This window comes from Oryctolagus cuniculus, chromosome 14 (assembly GCF_964237555.1).
Source record: "Oryctolagus cuniculus chromosome 14, mOryCun1.1, whole genome shotgun sequence".
NCBI lineage: Eukaryota > Metazoa > Chordata > Mammalia > Lagomorpha > Leporidae > Oryctolagus > Oryctolagus cuniculus.
The window spans coordinates 23,378,283-23,400,349 of NC_091445.1; the positions used below are offsets into that span (position 1 = coordinate 23,378,283).

General features: G+C 35.6%; 1 protein-coding gene across 2 annotated transcripts in view; it reads right to left on the reverse strand.

The window, feature by feature from the left end:
• Positions 1–22,067, reverse strand: part of ST8SIA4 (ST8 alpha-N-acetyl-neuraminide alpha-2,8-sialyltransferase 4) — a 101,085-nt gene that overhangs the window by 29,707 nt on the left and 49,311 nt on the right. Inside the window, exon 5 of one of the 2 annotated variants that reach the window (XM_070056885.1) lies at positions 9,024–9,197. The exons of the other annotated variant lie outside the window; for it this stretch is intronic. Within the exon in view, the coding sequence (XP_069912986.1) occupies positions 9,101–9,197 (97 nt within the window). The 3' untranslated portion in view covers positions 9,024–9,100. Of the gene's footprint in view, positions 1–9,023; positions 9,198–22,067 lie in introns of those variants that run through there. 2 annotated transcript variants of the gene reach the window in all.

Consider the following 22,067-nt stretch of genomic DNA (forward strand, 5'->3'; position numbering starts at 1 on the left):
ACTTTCCTACTGTAGTACTTTTTACCCATCTTTCCCTCTATGTGTCAAATTGCATCTATCCTACTACTCTACTTCATTGCAATCCATTACTCAGAGCCCCCAATGCCTCCCTTTACACAATATCTAATGATTGATCCTGATAGTTATGCTTCCCTTCAGAGCACAAATCCATTCATTCCATCTTTAATCAGGTGTTACACACCATGTTTTGAATTCAAGGTAAATCAGTCTCTCTTATCACATGCAGGTGTCTGCTTGGTTGTATTTGCCAGAAGTTTTGTGTTTTCATAGGTTAATGTATCCCCTTCGCACGTATAACTGCAAACTCCATAAAGGCAAAGATTAAAATGTCTGGCCCTACAGTCCTTGGTACCTAGCACAGAATGTCGTCTATAGAGAAAGACAGTGACATTTTGTTGAAGTAAAGTGAATTCCTCATCTTGTTGCTGACATCTAATTCCTGATAAATGAAATACAGACTTCTTGGCAATTTGTATTATTTCACCTATTATAAAGTGCCCCCCCAAAATAATTACACTGATTTTAGTGGGATGTAAAATGAATATCTAGTATAGTTTTCTTTTTTTCTTTTTTTTTTTTTCCTTTAGTGGCTTGCTATTGCAAAAGGCACAATGGAATTGAGAGGAAGGGTACAGATGACTGTGGTGGATCTTGGCTTTGCATTTCACAAGCTATGTAAACTTGGGCAACTTACTAATTCATTCCTCAGTTTCTTCATGTGGAAAGTAGGAGTAATACCAGACCTAGCTCACAGAGTTGTTAATACAGTGTGAACATCACTTCTCATAATGAGTGCCACGAATTAAGTGTTGTATGGGTGTCAGCTAATGCTACACAACACGACGATAGCAAAAAAAGCATCTGGTTTTACACGTCATTTCCTCTGCCTGGACATGTCAATTTCTCCAACAGGCCTTTTTCTTCTAATCAGTGCCCTAATTCAGTTCTACAAGAAGGAATCCTCCCCAAGCACGTACGTCTCCCCCACCTTGCCCTTTCTTACTGTACTGTCATTTTTTGGCACTGATAATTCTCCAAGTGCAGTAAGAACTGCATCTATAAAAGCCAGGTATGACAGAGTACCTGGCACATAGAATATGCTCGACAAACACTGGTCGAGTGAATAGATGAAAGCAAAAGAACATGAAAGATATCAAGAAAGCTTAAGAACTAAGATAATAAGGATCAAAGTTGTTCTGCTATAAAATCCAATCTAAATACACACACACACACACACATGCACATATACCTATTATATGTTTATATAATACTAAAGTCTATTTTTAATATAATTAAAGGAAAATGGAAGAATGATAAAACATGTAAGATTTTAGTGACAAAAGCACTAGTTTTTACTTTGTGGGACATAAAGAGAGTGTACAATTATCAGGAATTAATGTTTTTTAAAATGTCATTTTAATATTAAATACAGTGACCTCATAGTTACCCATGTCACATTAATGCAAATGTTCCTATTTGTGACAATGCTTGTAATTTGGTATTTAATGGGGACATTAAAACCTAATTGTTAGAAAGTCTTATTCTGGGGGCCAACGCTTTGACATATTAGCTAAATCTGCTGTCTGCTTGCCAGTATCCCATATGGGCACTGGTTCCAGTTCCAGCTGCTTCATTTTCCATCCAGCTCCCTACTAATGAGCCTGGGAAAGCAGCAGAAGCTAGTCCAAGAACTTGGACATCCAATGGGAGACTGGGAAGAAGTGACAGCTCCTGGCTCCTGGCTTCCAATAGTTTCAGCTCCAGCCATTGTGGCCATTTGGAAAGTGAACCAACAGATGGAAGATTCTCGTCCTCTCTCTCTCTCTCTCTCTCTCTGCTTCTGCCTCTCTGTAACTCTGTATTTCAAATAAATAAATAAATCTAAAACACTATTAAAAAAAGAAAAGAAAGTCTCATTCTGGGACTCCATTTGATAGTTTTGAGTTTCTGACTGCTTTAATGCACTTTCTTCTCTTTATTGTTTTCCCTCATTCACAAATCCTTACTTCTGATCAAATTGACCAATCCTTCTTGGACTTTACATAAAACAAAGGTGAAACGACAAAAAAGAAGAAACTGGGGCTGAGAAGTTTATCAATTTCTATTCTAGCTTTTGCAGCTGCAGCATCTTTATGTCCCAGGCGTGAAAGTCATTCAGCCTTTTCTATAGCGTACAAAGTACACAAATTCTAAAGGGATTATGGCTTCACACCTGTTAGCAAATGGTATTTCATTAATCATAAAAAGAAACTTTTCTCCTTGTGTTGCCATACAGGGAGTTAGAACTGTTAATGCCTGGGTGATGTACACACTTAGTGACGGTCAAGCATAGTTCTCTATTTATTTTGAAAGAAGTAACCATTTTTTAAAAGGCAGCTACATTATGCTGTGCTCATAGAAATGTAGGTAAAAAAGTAGAAAACTGTATGAAAAAATTTTACTGCTTTAATTTCTTTCTTTGAAGCAAAACGAATGTGACCACTTGAAACTGAAAAGTGTACAATGCTGTAAGGATAAACATTGGACAATTAACTTCACACAATATTGATGCTACCTGCAACTGAAATAATCTTCTCTACTAATTCCCATTCATTCATAATAAATTTATCATCAAATGTAATACATGTCACTACCGTAAAAAGCTTCAGATGAATTTTAAAAAGTCACAGGCACTATGGTTGTCAATTAGTATTTCAGAAGCAATGTGGTAAAGGATAATAGGGCTTTAGCAATAACTAATGAAGAGCCACTTCAGCTGTCAAGTTTGGAATGAATGTATTTCTCCATGAGGGTTTGCATTAGATATGTTCATCCATTATTAATATTCAGCAGAATGGAAATATAAATATCAGTAGAGTTAGACTCAAAATGAGAGAGAAATCGAAGTGGGGAAAAAGATCAACTCAGATATCTGGAGTATAGTACCTTCTGAAATCAAAGTTAGAGGTAGGTGTGATCACTGGCTCTCCTAACTTTTTAACGACCACTCTTATTTCAAGATACTTCCTTAGCTGCCATGAATTTGAGTAAAACAGCAGAAGCATGGTTGGGGCAGCTTGCCTGGAAAAAGGAGAATGCCTTGAGAGAAAAATGGACTTTTATTACCCAAAGGACAATCTATGTTTCAATGATGCATTAATTAGAGCTAAGCTGAGTTTAAAATTGGCAATATTTCAGATATTGTTCTAAGTGCTTCACATTTAATTCAGATGATCTCAGCAGCTCTGTGATGCAGGTGCTTCTCATAACCCTACTTACATATGAGGAAACTAAAGGGAGAAGAGAGTAACTGGACAAAAGCAAGAAGCTGGTAAACTCTGGATGAGAGAATTTAATAAGCAACCTGGCTGTGGATTCTGTGCCCCTCAAACCTGGTTGAGCTGGTTTTCTGTCACTTGTGTTTTGTTTTATAAAAATTTATTTATTTATTTGAAAGGCAGAGTTACAGAGAGCAGGAGAGACAGAGAGAGTGATCTTCCATCCACTGGGTCACTCCTTAAATGGCCACACCTGAGTCTCTCACATGGGTGTCAGGAGTCCAAGTACTTGGACCGCCCTCTGCTGCCTTCCCTGGCACTTAAGCTGGGAGCTGGATCAGAAGTGGAGATTCAAATGGGAGTTCATATGAGATGACTGTTTTGCAGGTGGCAGCTTATTCTGGTGTGCCACAAAGGCTGCCCAAGACTTCTGCCATTGTAACATGAATTACATTAATTTAAAATTTAAAGTAAAAAATAATATGTGATTGAGTTCTCAATATTGCATTTTATAGCTTTCTGAAAGGCACTATTTTGAAATTAGTCATAGGGTATGTTGCACTAACTAATGAAAACATGCAAATAGACACCTTCTCAAAGCTAATGAAGAAAAGAGTAAGTAAATGCTTTCTCAAATAATGTGGTACTCCTTGCTAAGTATAACCTGGAATTAACTAACCAAATTATCTACAGCAAATGTTAAAATCCGTGTTGACTTTTGCAAATTGTCAAATTGAACTCATCAATCCTTAACTCCAAGATGGACAAATGATTTTTAGAAATAAAAAATAATAATTTAGCAACTGATTTGAACTATACATAACTAGAAAAAATAGAAGTCATTCATTTAATCTTTTCCAGATTCAAATTTTACTTAGATTTGACCTAAAACACTGAAACTTAGAAAAGAATGAAATCAATCATAGGTAATTATTATGTTTTGTGCTGGCATTAAAAAGGGATACCATGGAGACTTCTTTTCCAATTTCCAGTTACAAATACTCCCATGTCACCTATTATCACTATTGACTTTACCCACAGGAGTTCTAAAGGGAGTTTAGGGAATTTTCTCATTATTTGCTAAAGTGCACACACACACACATACACACACTGATACCTGAGAGAATAAACCAATCTTATTCTTACTTCTGACTTTCACTTGGTGAATCTGAATTATCAATAAGGACATAGATGCTTCAGTGTTGATTTGAGTTACAAAGAAAGAAAAATTGAGCTATGTAGGTAGATGATCTATAGTTAGGCAATTGACGAGAGTTGGATGGATGGATGGATGGATGGATAGATGATAGGTTGCTGCAGTTTTATTTTCCATGCCACACTCCCTATCTATTCAAACTTGTGGAAAAATATGCAACAAAATAATAAAACCAATTTATGTTTCAATATCTTGCAATAATTTCTACTGCAAATTCTGTCTTCAGCCCAATTCTAGAATAGGAGAGCACAGACTGTTTTACTTTTCGCTCATGTCCTTTTCTTTTTTTCATATACTGCTCACTCCAAAGTCATAACCCTCTCTAAGCCATTGGGAAAAAGGACAGTTTATTTTATATTACAGGTGAAGAACTATAAACAACAGGGGATTGGTTTAACAACTGCTTCAAGCAATTCTCCCAACAGACACAAACACAGACACACACACACACACACACACACACATTTTTCCTGTTTTACCAATCTTTTCATATAAAGTAAATTAAATAAACACAAGCAACATTTTACTGACCATTCATCAGTAAATGCTATCTTTCTTTGCTTTGTGGAATTCAAACGTTACGTTTGCCTGTTTTATTGTGTATGGCTCCTTTCATCCAGATGGAACAGTTATTGGATGATGCAAATTCTTTATCTATAACATTTAATAATTCGGTGGCCTTGGGCAAGTCTTCCTCCTTCCAGAGGGGTGAAATATTTTAGACTCAATGGTTTCCATGGGGCCACATTCAACCAGAGAATTAATTTAAAAGCATTTAGGTGAAACATCCACTATTTTATACTGCCGGTAGAGCACTACAAAATTCACTTCCTTGACAAAAGCATTCTCTTCAACTGTAAGATTTAAACTGCTAGACTAACATCCAGCTATGTATGATCTTAAGTACTGCTGCAACTGATTAGGTTCTTATTGTCTTTGGTAGTGAGTTTCTTTTTATTATTGAATGAATAAGGAGTGAAATTTCAATTCTTAGCCTACAAGATCTCTGAATAGGAGCCAGCATTATGGCATAATGGGTAAAGCCACCGTCTGCAACACTGGCAACCCATATGGGTGCCGGTCGCTCCATTTCTGTTCCAGCTCCCTGCTAATGGCCTGGGAAAAGCATCGAGAGATGTTGCAAGACTCCCATGAAGCTACAAGCTCCTGGCTTCAGCCTGGTCTTCCACTTAGGTGGCAGGGAAGTAACTACTTCAGCCATCACCACTACCTCGCCAGAGATGGGCATCAAATCCAAGCACTCCAATTGCAGTGTCAAACTCAGGCAATGTTAACTGGCATATTAACTGTTAGATCAAACGCTCACTCCTCCATGAATTTTTAGAAAACCTTTGAATGGAGAAATTTTTAAAAAATTTTTTTTGCCCTGAAATAAACATCTTTTAATTTCATTTTCCACAGACTTTTTGAAGTCCTCTTTAGTACAAGCACACATATAAACAAACATACATACACAAATGTATACATATAAATATGTGTATATAATATTTGTTCCAATATGTTACTATCTTTATGAAGAACTAAAACAGTTCTGTTTTCATATAAATCTTTTTCAACAAATTAGTTTCTACCTAAATACTTAGATATAACTGACGAAATCATAATATAATTTAACTTTCTAAGATGAGGTGCATTTTTACTAACATCACCTTGTTTTCAGATTAAGTACTTAAGAAATTCCAGTTAAGTACTTAAGAATTCCAATTATGTAAATAAACATATATTTTACTTGTTGGAGTCAATGTTATAACTACAGACTTTCCAGAACAAAAGAGAAAAGCAAAATCTTGTCAAAATGCTTTCAAACATTTATAAAAGATAAATTAGAATATATGAATTGTGTCACATCAAACTATTATTAAGATTAGAAGTTTTTACATTTTAGAAAATATGTGAAAATCTCAGTAGATAATAGGCTCAGAGTAAACGTCCATTTGGTAAATACCCGTAAGATTTGAAAAGCATTGAGTCAGGCCAGACTCAGTAATAGGGTGAAAAATTTAAGCACTTTTTCTTTAGTCAATAACATTTATAGACTCCACTTTAGACATAATTATATAAAATAACCATTATGCATGCTTATATTTGATTAGAATAATAAACAAGAAGAGATGCATTATATAAAAGACATTGATATTGCTTTTATAGGTATAACTGTTGCCAGTGTATTTGCATAGGACAGTCTAAACTATAATGACAGAGATAATAAAAAGAAATACTCTGAGAAATAAGATAGATATTTCTGGTGGAGTTGCTAGTGTGACATAAAGGATTTTTTAAATAAGGCTGTGTGATAATGGGCTCAATTTTTCTTCACCTACTATGCACAAAATTCCTTGACTCATATAGCTATTTTGTTCTGCAGGAGTTGGCCTTTAATACCAGAATCGCATTGAATTCTCAGGAATTTTGCAAGCTGGTCCATATCTCATCGTTACCTTGAAATTGCATATGTGGGGGTATTTCCAGTATGAAAATTAGCAAATGCTGTAATTCAAGGTTTGTTTTCCCAAAGAACTAGCTGTTGAGCTGTTACTAGCCCACACAGTCTGAAAGAAACCTCCATTATAAAACTGCTCCCTAATTTTCTGAGACTATTTCACACTTGATTTCTCAAACTGGTTTATATGATATATGGTTGAAATCAAGTTATAGTATACATGGTTTTTTTGAAGATTTATTTTATTTATTTGAATGGCATAATTAGAGAGAGAGGAATATATATATTATATATTATATATATATTATATATATATATATATATAGAGAGAGAGAGAGAGAGAGAGAGAGATCTTCCACCTGTTAGTTCACTTTCCAAAGGATCATAAAGGCCAGCGATGGGTTGATGATCTGAAGCCAAGAGCCAGGAGCTTCTTCCAGGTCCCCCATGTGGGTGGCAGGCACAAACACCTGTGCCAACTTCCACTGCTTTCCCAGGTGCATTATCAGGGAGCTGGATCAGAAGAGGAGCAACTAGGACTCAAACCAGAGCCCATATGGCATGCCGGTGTTGCAGGAGGTAGCTTGACCTATTATGCCACAATGCCTACCTGGTGTATGTAGTCTTAGTAAGTCACTTAACCTGCTCAATAATGTCTTACTGCTATCATTTTTAAATGAGGAATTGCCTAGATACTATGCAGTCTTCACTTCTAAGCGTAACATAATCAATTAACATATACTATTCTAACTTATTCCATTCCCCAAAGCACAGCAATGAAACTAATTGTTAAAGAACTTGATCAAGCCCAAGACCAGGATGAGTACATCAGGCTGGTTGTAAAAATGGAAGAGATGGGGGCTGATGCCATGGCGTGGTTAGTTAAGCTGCAGTGTGAGGCACCTGAGCTGGGGAAGCAGTGGAAGACAGCCCAAGTGTTTAAGCCCTGCACCCACATGGGAGATCCAGAAAGAAGCTCCTGTCTCCTGACTTTGGTCTGGCCCAGCCCTGGCCATTGTAGCCATTTGGGGAGTGAGCTAGCAGATGGAAGATCTCTTTTTTTTATTTTAAATAGGTCAGTAGACTGGAAGCATACTCGCAGTCAGTAGCTTGCTATGCTCATTCTGCAGTCAGAAACAGGAACAGCAGTGGCAGAAGGGGATTTCTGAAAGAGAAATGAAAGAACTCCAGGATCTTAATGAAGATCAACATTTTGTTACACACACATTTCCAGATAGGTAGGTGCCAAACAGATGCTGACTGATAACATTAAAAAACTGTCTTGACTGGAAATAATATATAAATTATACTTTGTCATTGTAGTCCAAACACTAGCAACTGGTTATATTTGTAAACTAGATTAAAACTTGAAAAGATATGTCAATATTAGTATTAAATTAATAGTCATAGTACTACAAGTGTTTGCCTATTAAATTCTAGAGGCTCCTGTTGGGGCATAAAGAGTTAAACTGCTGTTTGCAGTGCCAAATTCCCATATTGGAGCTACTGGTTCCAGTTCTGGCTATTCCATGCTTCTGATCCAACTTCCTGATAGTGTGCTTGGGAGGCAGTAGATGATGGCAGGTATCTGGATTTCTGCCACTTACGTGGGAGACCCAGTTGGAGTTCCTGGATCATGGTCTTGGCTAGCTCTGGCTGTTGTGGGCAACTGGGGAGTGAACCAGTAGATGAAAGAAATTTCTCTCTCTCTCTGTCTCTCTGTCTCTCTGTCTCTGTCTCTTTCTCTCAAATAAACCAATTTCATTCTCTGACCTTTTTGAAAAAGAGATTGATTGATTGATTGATTTCAAAGTCAGAGCTACGGAGAGAGAAGGAGAGACAAAGAGAGAGAGATCTTCTATCTTCTGGGACTGGGCCATGCTGAAGCCAGAAGCCAAGAGCTTCTTCCAGGTCTCCTACATGGGTGCAAGGGCCCAGGCCCTGGGGATATCTTTGCTGCCTTTTCCAGGCCATTAGCAGGGAGCTGGATCAGAAGTGGAACAGCCAGGACTCGAACTGGTGCCTATATGGGATACTGACACTGCAGGTGGCAGCTTTACCCACTAGACCACACTGCCGACCCTTCTCTCTCTTTTTAAGGAACACAACTACATTTCATCCACAATTAAAATGAATGCATACCTTTTAGAACTTCAAACTCAGCTGTAAGCAATCACCATTGTAGATATTTAGAATACATTTTCTGGCAGTGTCCTTAGGTATGTCCTCAAGCATATCTGTTCTGAATAGAACATTAAATATGTACAATAGAAAACAAAAGTTTCAATAGTCCCCCAATTATAAAATGGTGGAATTCTGTTTCTAAGCTTATGCCATCTGCATTACACTTCCGGGAAATATTAATTAGGTCATATTACCAAAGCTAGTTCTGAAAACAAGACTTTAAAATTCCTACACTCTTTCACCAACTTAGAAATGTACAAGAATTGATGATTACTTATGGTAGGACTCTCACTTTTCCTCTCACCAAATACCTATTTTCAGTTTCCTTATTTTATTTCAAATAAAATATTCCAAATGTAAATGGTTTGAGCTTAACAAATAATATGGTGCATCATCAATCACTTTTCCAGAAAAGATCTTGATTTCGCTCTGCAGATGTCAGCTGAAATCTAAGTAGATAAATGAACTTACATTTAATGAAATGCTTCAGAACCCAGCTATAGAAATTGAGCTCTTTCAATGTGGGAAAAAAATTGCCTCTGGAATTCTATTTGAGATTATTTTTAAACTTGGGTCTGAATTTTGGACTATAAATCCTTAGCTTGATGGGCAGCTAATTTATTTGGATGTTTCTTTTTTTTTTTTTTTTGCTGTCTAAAAAATAATCTTTTTATCTCTATTTGGGAAATACAAGACAGAAACAGCTCAGATTTCTAATTTATTTAAATAGGAATACATTCACTCTCTCAATATTGCTTTGTAAATAATACAAAGGTATATAATGAATAGGTTTTATTATATTATTTAAAAATACTTCAAAAGGATTAATAAAGTGGCAGAAATACTGCTATACTGTTCCATAGAGAGACTTGGGGAAAGACAGATGTTCCTACAATCAGCCATTCTGATTACATCACTGATTGTCTAACCTTGAATACTCTAACCCTGTCATCAACAGATTCCTGTATAAAAAAGGAATTGTACTAGACTATGTCAAAGGACCACTATAATGTCTTATAAACATATCATTTCAGTATTTTGAATATACCTATAATATACTAAAAAGTAGTCCTGATCTAACTTTTGGTCATATTGTATCACATATCATATCATTTCCTATCTTGTGTTACTAACAAAGCCAAGCAAAATTTTCCAATGCCTGAAATGAGAATCTCTTATGCTTTTCAAATGTGCTTGGATGTCTCCAAGCAGTTACCAATTTCCCCTCATCTTTTTTCAACCTTTTAAAATATTTTCAACTAATTTTATGAAGAATTATAGTGTTATTGCAAAGAAATCATGAAATATGTGCTTCGTGGTGATTCTAGAGTTTCCTTTAGGGTAATAGATTGGGGATTTTGGAAGAGACCATGAAAATAGTTCCCTATGTGATGCTAGAGTGGAATAAAGAACAAGCTATGATAATGTTCCCTCATATCATCATCATTAGAAAATCCCCCAATCAAATCTAAGTATTAAAAGGTTCAGAGCCTTCAGGCTGAAAAATCCCCCCAAGCAGTTCATTTCATCATGAGTCACAGTGACTGGACCGTGTGAAGTCATTCCTCACGCAGGGCTGCTGGAGAGGAAGCTGGGTGCCACCATCACCTGCTGGCTACCAGGCAGAATCATTATTTATTTATTAATTACATATCTCTCTGTTTAGAGTTTCTTTTCCACTTGGTCTGTTTGCTCTTTACCCATGCTTCTCCCTTGGGTAATTAAAACTGTATATATTTATCTCATGTTTCCTTATTATACAGACCCTAAAGAATGAGACAATTAAAGAGAGATTGTCTAGTTTGTCTCTTTTTTAAATAATTTTTGTTGGTTCCATTCTCCAGTAAGTACCCTTTCCCCTGATCCCCACCTAATCTATTTTCAATCACAAGTTGCCTCCCCCTTATCACACTCAACACAGTAAGAACCCATTTCCTTCTCCCAAATAGTTAAATGAAAAAAGAGAGAGAAATTTTAAATTTCCTAAATATCATGGTACAGAGAGAAAGAAGGATGAATCTACTTGGGACATGATTTCGTTTGTCACCTTGAATTATTTCTACACACTATTATTTCAATACTTGCATCATCTCTTATTCTAATCACTTTCCATTCCTTTCCAGAATAAATTTTAGTGCAATTATGGTTTAGGTCCTGGAGCTTTTGTAAATTGGGATTTTAAGTAATACTATCTTGTAAATTCAACCTATAAAATATTAGAATTGTTGGCTATATAGAGCACTATACAGTGGACAGTTCTGACACTACTTGTGGACCTGTATTCCTGCACATTGTTGCTCTGTAGCTGATCTTTAACTCAGAAACAAAACTCTTCTGTGAATTTCTAATCAGTGACAGCTCATGTTCCACTTGCATGTATTCCAAGCGCTTGCCAAACCTCAGGTCTAGCATTCCCAAATTACCTTATCCCCTCCTTATGGAAATGTCTGGGCTGTAAAACTTGGAATTCTGTCAATTGAGAAAGCCATGCTTTTGTTAATTTCATTTCAGTTTCAGGCCTAGCCCAGCACCTGGCATATGATAGCACTCTATAAATATTTGTTGAGAGAATTAATGCAATATAGGAGGAACATAATCAGTCATTTTTTCCAAGTGTGTGGAATTAAGTGATTTCAAGTATTTTGCTGCTGCAAGAAAAACTTTTTAAATGAAACAAATCATTTTTTAACCAGTCTGATAAAAATGCCATAGTTTGTGCATTACCAAAATATTTATATGAACATATTAGTTATTTCCCGTAAAATTATCAGTTTGCTAATTTTGAAACTGACAGCAATTCTGCAGTAGGCATCTGTTCCTGGGAAAAATGAAAAAAGAGAAAATCTCTTCCAGCTGAGTAAAATGCAAAGTGTTGGCAGAATTGATTCCTCCAAGTAGTGACTTTTATTAATGGAGACCTTCTGATGGGTTATTTGACTACAGTACACAGGGTTTCCACAAAGTATTAGGTTCTTTTATGTTTTTGTCAAATTGTTGACCGTTTTGAAATGAAAGAAAAATGAGAATTTCAGTAGTCACCAACACTGTTTCACTAACTCTTAGTATTTAAAAATAAGTGCTGCCAAGCATGTATAAAGACAGTAGCACCTTCTTAGGCAATTCAAGAGAGATATTTTGGTGTAAGTTCAAGTTATGATAATGTGAATGTTACATTTATGACTATAAAATAGTTTCCAAAGAAAGCTTACTGAACTCTACTGAGAGAATTGAGATCATCAATAAAATAAAATGTAAATCAGAATTTTAGCTGCATGTAACAAGTTCACTCAAAGATCTTCCAGAGAAAAGGAAAAGAAGTTAGTTTCTATTAGACCAAATTATCAAAAATAGTGAGAGTAACAGAATTAGTGAAATTTTAGATTATGCTAAGATGTATCTAGCTGTCACATTATTGTTTTAACTATATAATTTCATCCAAGTTGGTAACTGGTGCAAGTATCATTGAGTATATGAAACAAGAAAGCCCTATTTCTGAAGCCAATTTCTTTCTGTTACAGCTTAATTAATTTTGAAAAATTGCGCTGCAATTTTAGTAAAGGCCAACAGACTCCATCCAAGCCATGAACCTCAGAATTTTTAATTACTACAGTATCTTTTTTTATTTTTATAGAACACAAAAGAGTTATTTTATTGATTTCACTATCTCTGAAGTGATATAAAAAAGCAAGCCATCTTTTCTGTAGGAGTATGCTGTGAATGAGTAATTATTTAATAAAATAAACAATGTAAACCATACTTCATCCTGAAAACAATTCAGTGTTGAAAATTTATACCATCTGAAACAAACCAATTTATCCTTGGTAAGGAATTACTGAAAAGGCAACAGTTCCCAGTCCAATTCCTGTCTGCATCCTACTCCACTTGGCCATCTACTTGATCACTGGACAATGGACTGTACAACAAAGGTGGAACCAGAGTAGAATTGAAGCTTGCAGTTGAGTTCCTAAGGTGATGGCTGTTGTTATATTCAGAAGAAAAACTTATTCAGGGGAAGAAGCTAAACAGAATCTTTGCTGAAAGAAAGAGGTCTTGTGATGAAAACTCATGAAAACCAAAAGCAGCAACCATTTATCCAATGAAGAACAGTGATTTGTCACCTACAAGTTTTTGGTCCTGAGCTTAGCTCTGGTGGTAACCACCACCCAACTGGATAAAGTATGGATTAACATGAGCAATAGAAGTCATTGGTGTGGTTGCTCCTCTAAATACTTTTCACTTCTTTCTCTCCAGATCCCCAAACTGTATTTCGAGACTTTATGATTAATCTCCTTTCATCTCAACTATTTATTTGCCCTAAGGTAAAAATTAACTATCAGTTATTTGCCCCTCACTGAATATATGTTATTTTGTTATTTCTCCCAGATATTTGTGGTTTATGTGGTGATCTCTCATTGAGACTAAAAGTCTTTCAAGCTATATTGATGTAAGATCTTTTCAGGGATAGGGAATCCTTCACACAAGTACAAAATTCTACCATGTGAGTGAATCCTTAATTTGCCTACATATAACAACAGTGGTATAGTAGAAGGTCAGGGATCCAAAGATATGATGGCAAATATCCTTTCTTAAGAATCAAGGAAATATTTTAGGATTTTATGTTCCCTTTTGTCCCTTAAGGAACAACCCCAGCATAAGATAATTAGAGGACACGATTGTGACAATGAACACTGATCTGCAAAAAAAAAAAAAAAAAAAAAAAAAAGAATTTGTGCCTCATATAATGTGATTTGTTTGGGTCTCAAAAAAACTATCGAACCAATATCCCACATATTATCAACAATCATGAGTTATGTTTAAATATGGCCTTCAGAAAACTGTAATGAACCACAAATGCCCTATCTTGATGGGAAAGTACATTCTCTTATTAATACATAAACATGAAACTCCATGCAGCATATCAGTGGGGAACAGAGAATGGCCTTGGCTTTTGGGGTGCATACTGATTAGGACAGGCAGGCAGAAGCTTCAGACCCAAACCACTGTAATGTGGTTTCCTTTCCTGCCACTAATACTGGTCTTGAATGGGACTCTAGCATTGTGTTTCTTCTTTGTCTCTTTGAATCATTTTCTTGACTTATTTCTTCCCTGAAATATGAAAATGTAAGTGGCTGATTTCTGAGAAGTCAAACACAGGTGTGTAACTCAAAGTGAAACCTGCAAGAAACTGAGCATCCATCGTAGGACTAGCCAACCTGTTTTGTAACTCTGGGCTTTATGTAACTACAGAACTAAAGATAATTTTAAGAAATTAAAAATAGTTGAAAAAGCAGCCTTCCATAGCTGTATTTTCAAGTGATCTGAGGGTAAGGTTTTAGAAAAGAGAAGAAAATGAGGAGAGATGGTTCTTCTGTTGATCTCTTGTCAACAGGAGTCCTGATATGCAGCACCCAGCCCTTTGAAATTGATAATGGATCCTATTATAACTAGTTGGTCAAATGGCAACTCTAGTAGTAGATCACCAAGTCTTTCATCTTGTTCCCTTATTTATGGCTGGTATATTGAGCTGGCATTACATGTATTTATATCCATGACCTGGAAATGGGTGAGTCTGTTACCATGTTATCAACCACCTTAGGAGTTAGTGTTATCTGATTGACTATGTTCAGCTGCATGGAGACATCTAATCTAGAGGATTACTGGCTAGCTAAATTCCATCTAAATTATATTCCAAGGATATAAGAAACTTTGAAGATTTATGAGATACTTAATTAAATAACCTTTCTCAGTAAACTAGGCAACATAAAAATGTATTCAATAAATTTGTCTCTAAGTTCATAACTAATTAATATATATAAGAAATTTCCAAATGCACTAATTATACAGTAAGCTGGACTTAGCTTGTAATAGTTTTTGCAAACTGGTTTTCATACTGATCGATGTTCCTCTTTCTTCCTGAAAGGTCAGTGAAACGTGGGAATTTCTGAGACTTTCGTGCTTACTACCACTTATTGGAAAATTAGAGCTTGAAAGTAGAAAGGAAATAGAACAAACATAAGCAAGTAATGAATTTAACCTCTGAAAAACATTCATGAGTTTTCCCTATAAATTTTTAATACAATAGTATAAACCATTGCTCTTATTGTATTTCAATCTTAGAATTTGAAAATGATAAAAATCAATTTATTTACCTGGGTAAAGTGTTTAATAACCACTTTTCCTTCAGAAAAATGATAAATTAATATTTTAAAAATATATGTCTAGGCTGGTGCCACGGCTCACTAGGCTAATCCTCCGCCTGTGGCGCCGGCACCCCGGGTTCTAGTCTCAGTCAGGGTGCCGGATTCTGTCCCCGTTGCTCCTCTTCCAGTCCAGCTCTCTACTGTGGCCCAGGAAGACAGTGGAGGATGGCCCAAGTGCTTGGGCCCTGCACCCACTTGGGAGACCAGGAGGAATCACCTGGCTCCTGGCTTTGGATCGGCACAGTGCGCTGGCTATAGTGGCCATCTGTGGGATGAACCAACGGAAGGAAGACCTTTCTCTCTCTCTCTCTCTCTCTCTCACTGTCTAACTCTGCCTGTCAAAAACAAAAACAAATATATATATATGTCTAAACATATACATATGTTTCTTAATACTTACAGGTAATGCATGCTTCTTGTGCAGAAATTAGAGATATGGGGAAACCAATCTTTGTTCTCATGAAATTTACAGTCTAAATTCACAGATGAGGGATTTTTATAACTGTTCTAACAGAGACATATATCCCTTGTGGAGATAAAATGAAGAGAATCCAGGTGGATCTCAGCGAGAGACAAAGAAGAGGAATTTTGTCCAATTGGAATTCACCTTTAAATTGGGACTTGAAAGAAGAGTACAAATGATCTATATGTAGGAGAGAGGAAAATGCATGCCCAGGAGGAAAACCAGGGTGTGCTGATGTCACAGAGGTGCTATGAAGCCTTCACTACTCATCCAAAAGAAAGTCTAGATATTTTGCAAAGCTTTTTAGTCTCAATGGGAGATAACCAAGAATTGGAAAACTGGCCCAAGGAAGCCTGGAAGCTGTTTTCAACATACACTTGAAAATGTGTTCTCAGATATGAGCCATTTATATCCACAATGCATTATGAACAATGCAAACTGCTGGAAAATAGTAGTGATTGAAGAGTTAACACGATAACATGTAAGTTCCATGTGCAATGCACGAAGTGTGCATGTCAGAGTCCCTCAGTCATATTCTATGATGAAAATCTCCTTTGATTTAAAATACCTACTAGGCAGTGTCTAGTTTTCCAGATCATTAACTAGGACACATACTTTATAAAAAAAAAAATTACAGCTGTGTTGCTCATAGGTCAAAATAGAAGCCATATGGAAATGTTGTTAGCATAAGACTAAATTTAAAACAAGTCAGTAATCTTCAGAAAGCACTTGGATTGAATATTTCCATTTTCAAACTTGTTTTTTAAAATTACTTTTCCAAAATGTGACTTTGAGTTGATTCAATAATCTAAAACAATCCACTGAAATACTGTGACAAACTCAATTTCCTGAGGCTTATTGATGAGGTATTTCAGCCCATACTTTTACTAGGAACTCTATTAGGAAACTGCTCCGACATTCACATGAAGTTTTCCTTCAAAGGATCACATTAATATCATATAGACCTTTATCTTCCTGCAGATTTAAAGCAGATTTTCACATAAGAAAGATAAGTACAGGAACTGGAATCTGAGAAATTGTATTTTTATGTTAATACTACAAAAAGTTGGTGCCAGAAGATGTGAGAAATTATGATCTGCTTATTTACATGAATCGTTGAAAACCATACATACTAACAAAGTAACTGATGTGTGCTTTATTTCTCTTAATAACAGAATTTACCCGATCAATTAGTCTGCAGCAGAGTGATAACTACCCAGATGAGAGGTTAGTTAGACATGTCACTTTGTTTGACTTCTGCCTCCTACATTTTATAAGCGATTGTGGCATTGACCATTACAATAATTAACATGTAGTTTAAGAATTCCATGTCTAAACAAAATATCAATGACATTGCAAAATTCTGGACAGCACTGTGGCATGGTGGATAAAGCTACCACCTATAATGCCAGCATCCCATATGGGCACTGATTCGATTCTCCGCTGTTCCACTTCCAATTCCACTTCCAGGTAATGCTCCTGGAAAGCAGCGGAGGATGGACCAAGTGCTGGGCCTTTGCACCCACATGGGCGACCCAGAGGAAGCTCCTGGCTCTTGTCTGCTAATCAGCCCAGCTGGGCCCATTGAGAACATTTGTGTAACTCTGCCTTTCAAATAAGTGAATAAATATTTTTTAAAAAAAGAAGGTATGGGACAGTTTTGAAGATGAAGCCTGGCATCAGTTGGTGAAAAACAAACTTACCCTTGTTTTGTTCTAATTGAATAAATAGCAGAAATAATAGCCACCACCAAAGATGTCTTAACTGGCTCAATTTAATAGCATTCTGAGGGGCAGTTTTAGGCATTGGAGGTTAGGATTCTGGTTAATATGCCCAGGTCCCAAATGAAAAAGTGCCTGTGTTTGAATTACAGCTTTCTGTCAATGCACACCTTGGGAGGCAAGAAGTGATGGGTCAAGTAGTTGGGTCATTGCCTCCTACATGGGAGACCTGGACTGATTTTCTATCTCTTGCATTAGGTCCAGCCCAGTCCTACCTGTTGTAGGCATCAGAAGAATGAACCAGCCAATGGGAGTTCTCTCTATCTCTGTCAATCTCTCTGTTTCTCTGTCTTCTGTATCTCAAATACATAAAGTCATTTAATTAATTTTAAAAGACTTTGGCTAAAAAAGCAAAGCTGACCAAATGTGTTGCATGATAGGTGTCAGAAATGTTATGCCTGGATCAACTGTAGACAAGAGCAGAGATCTCAATGGACATTTTTAACAAGTTAGGGCAAGATCCTAAACCATATCTTCAAAGAATCATTGACAGGAGATGAAATACATGTTTCACAGTAGGATCCTGAAGACCAAGCACAAGTAAAGCTGTAACGAGCTCGTGGTAGAAATGATCCACTCAAAGATAAAGGGCATGCATGCATCAAGAGTAAAGATCAAGTCAACAGTGTTTTGGAAAGTTCAAGGACTTTTTGGAAGGCCAAAGACTGACAATATTGGTATATCTAGAGTATTTGAGAAAGTTAGATCTGTAGGAAGAACAATGCCCAGGAAAGCTTGCCCAGAGAGTCCTTCTACGCCCTAACAATGCTCACTCCTTTCATCACACAAAGGACAATTCTGTCAGATTTTTGATGAGAAATCATTAGGCAGCAACCTTAAAGTCCTGATGTGTCTACTTCAGAATCTTAAAAACTGTTTAAGTGGCACTCATTTTCTTCAGTTAGCAGTATTAAAAAACCTACATCAACATGGTTAAATCTCCAAGAGCCCTGATTTTTAAGGATGGATTAAATGTCTGGTATCATTGTTTACAAAAGTGTCTTTACCTTAATGGAGCTGATGTTAAGGAATAAAGTTAAGTTTTAAAATTTTTACCTTTTAATTCCATTTTCCACAAATCTTTTGAAGTCTCATATATGTGTTTATGTACGTATGTATATCATTTTATGTATATACACAAAACAATTAAACTCTACTCAAGTAATAGGCTTCCCAAATTTACTTTTAATGAAAGAGAAGTATATATTTTAAAAGCTTCACAACTGCAGAAGTATAAAAAAGAACAAACTCAATAACACACATATGAATCCATATACTAATTATATAATATTTACCTATATATATAGGAGTGGATGAGTATGTTCATTTTTTGTATATATGTATATATATATATATATATATATATTTCACCATCAAAAAGAAATATTTACCTGGAAGTAGGTTAACTTAATTATAATCTTGAACCATATGAAGAATATTCAAATTTCAAGAGAAATAACTTTAAAGAATAATTATTTTAGTACTCTATTTCAACTCTGATGATCAAAAGTTAAATGAGCTTATTTAGGAGGATATTCTTAGAAGATATTCTTGAGGATGTTGACTATCCTTATTTATTTAGAATTACTATAGTAAGAATATACTAGTTTTATATTTTAAACTATACAAATCAATATAACTAAGTACATAAGACAAGCTACCTAGGGAGAGAGGAGGTTTATTTTTGATCAAGGTTTTCCAAGTTCATAGTTCAAGATCAGGCAGGCCCAATGTAGACAGGAAGATCTCATAATCAGCCAAGTAGCAGAGAGAGCAACAGTGCCCAACTCAGGGTTTTACAACCAATCCTTTCACAAAAACTACCTTTTGATGACACATCCTCAGCAACCCAAGGACCTTCCACTAGGAATAATTCCTAAACACTATAATTATTAGGTCAAGCTTTCACCCTGTCAAAACCAAAAATCCATGACTATGGAAATTTATCATCTGCATTAAATCAGAATCCATATTCTTATTCAAGTCATAGAACAATACTATTAGTATATAAAATAAATTTAATAAACCAGAATTGTACATTTACTTCCTCTCCTCCAATTATCATTTTATTTGCCATTTAAAATATGTTAACTACAAAATAAAATCATACTACAGTGAAAAAATTAAAAAATATCCATCAGACAAAATTGATTAAATAAATGATAGAAAAGTATACAGTGGGTATACTTTCTGATTAAAAATGAATGACTCGGCTGGCGCCGCAGCTCAATAGGCTAATCCTCTGCCTGTGGCACCGGCACACCGGGTTCTAGTCCTGGTCAGGGCGCCGGATTCTGTCCCGGTTGCTCCTCTTCCAGTCCAGCTCTCTGCTATGGCCCAGGAGTGCTGTGGAGGATAGCCCAAGTCCTTGGGCCCTGCACCTGCCATGGGAGACCACGAGAAGCACCTGGCTCCTGGCTTTGGATCAGCACAGTGTGCCGGCCGCAACGGCCATTGGGGGGTGAACCAACGGAAAAAAGGAAGACCTTTCTCTCTGTCTCTTTCTCTCTCACTGTCTAACTCTACCTGTCAAATAAAAATTAAAAAAAAAAGAATGACTTATAATAAATGTTGATGAAAAAATAACAAGTATAGAATAGAATATTTGAGTCTACTAGTACAGTATTAATATAATTTCATATTTAAGTGTATCAATAGAAACATAATTTTAAAATATAATTATCTATATTGCTCTATGTAATCTATTTCCTAGAAGAAATCACCAATGGAATTTTGGTAGTGAAATGGAGGATCCATTATGTGCAATGCATGATTTTTCTTTCTAATCATGTTAAGATTATCCCACAAAAAAAGAAAAAAAATCATGTGGTTAATTATAAATCAAAATACTTCTAAAAATATCATCTACCCTAATTCTAAGTATAAGAATATTTTGATATATTTTTGGATAATAATTTAAAATATTTCATAAAACTATATTTTATATAAAACAGATTTTTTTCCTAAGTGTATTTAAGTGTACACTGACAATTTTATTATAATATAATAACTATTATTTTGTATCATACAGTCATATTTTAAGTAATTCCAAAGTTTCAAAATCCTCTCTTCATTCACAAAATCACATATGTTTCACTTTTGACAAAAAAAAATAGCAAAAATGATTTTAAAATGTTGACCTTGAGAAGCTTCTGAAGAAATACCAATAAAAAGGATGGAATCCCACCTCAGTTGAATGCATTCTCTTAAACTTGTATATTTTATTTGCCCCCTTCTATTACTCTTTAAGTATTTTGCAAGGTTGTTTTTAAATTATAAATCTAGCTATGCATTTTCCCCTCCTGCTTGGCTTAATATGGCTACTGAAGAAAGATCATCCATTAAAACATAATGTAAGAAGTGTCTTTGAATTTTCTAACTGATGATTTAATTTTTGGAGCACTAAGAAACTATAAAATTAACTGGTTGTTTAAAGTTAGTAAGGCTTCATAATTTTCAGACTTGAAAGATCCTAAATGATGAAGTCTGACCAAATGAAAACTTTCTAAATGACCTTATCCTCCTTGTATTCTGAAACCTTGATTTATAAATCACTTAAATTTTCTATTTGTAGTTACAGTACTTGGAAGCATCTTTAAATTTTAACATTGTGATTATGTCCACCTTAAAATGTGTGTCCTGGGCCCTCTAACCTTTCATGAAAGTCCACAAGCTCCAGTAATCAATAGAGGATGGGAAATTCTCTAAACAATTTTGCTGAACTCTATAACCACAGCGTTTCAGAGAGGTAAATCAAAGCAGACGTAAAGCATACATTTAAAGAACATGTCTTTGGGGAGTTTGCCCTTGCTTTCATTTCACATAAATCTTTGTTTCATTAGTGTTTACACTTCCTGATTTTCTTTCAGAGTTCCAGGAGCTTTGTAGAGGACACACATCACGTTGAAATGCTATGCTGCATGCATTAATGTACTAGTTTCAATAACTCCATAAATGAAATAACTTTCCAAACACATCACATGTAAATACTCCCATCTGAGTGGAATGGTGACCAGTCATTCTGGAGCTACTCTTTCTTCCTTGGCTATAGTTTTGAACTCAATCCGTTGACATTTTAAAGGGGGATAAATAGATGTGTGAACAGGAAAGCGGTCAAGTGGGTTATTTCTGGAGAACTCAAAATGAGTTTGGTCAAAAACAGCTACAGTTCAGGAAGCACAAGAAAGCACATCAGCATTCACCAGTGGTCAGCAGGTTGGCCTTGTTAGGCTTCAGAAAATTCTTAGGAATGAGAGAAGTAGTTTATATCTGTGATAGTTATGGAAGAAATGTGATTAAGACATAAAAAGAAGTATTGATAAGTGACTAAGCATCTTCAATTCTTTTGTTTAAAAATACATAAAAGCCTATATGAAGTTCCTGTTCATAATCACATATAATTCTACCTAGATTCTAACTTATGGGAAATGTGCTATTTCAACTATATCTCTTAATTCATGATTTGATTTTGACATTGACTTGAG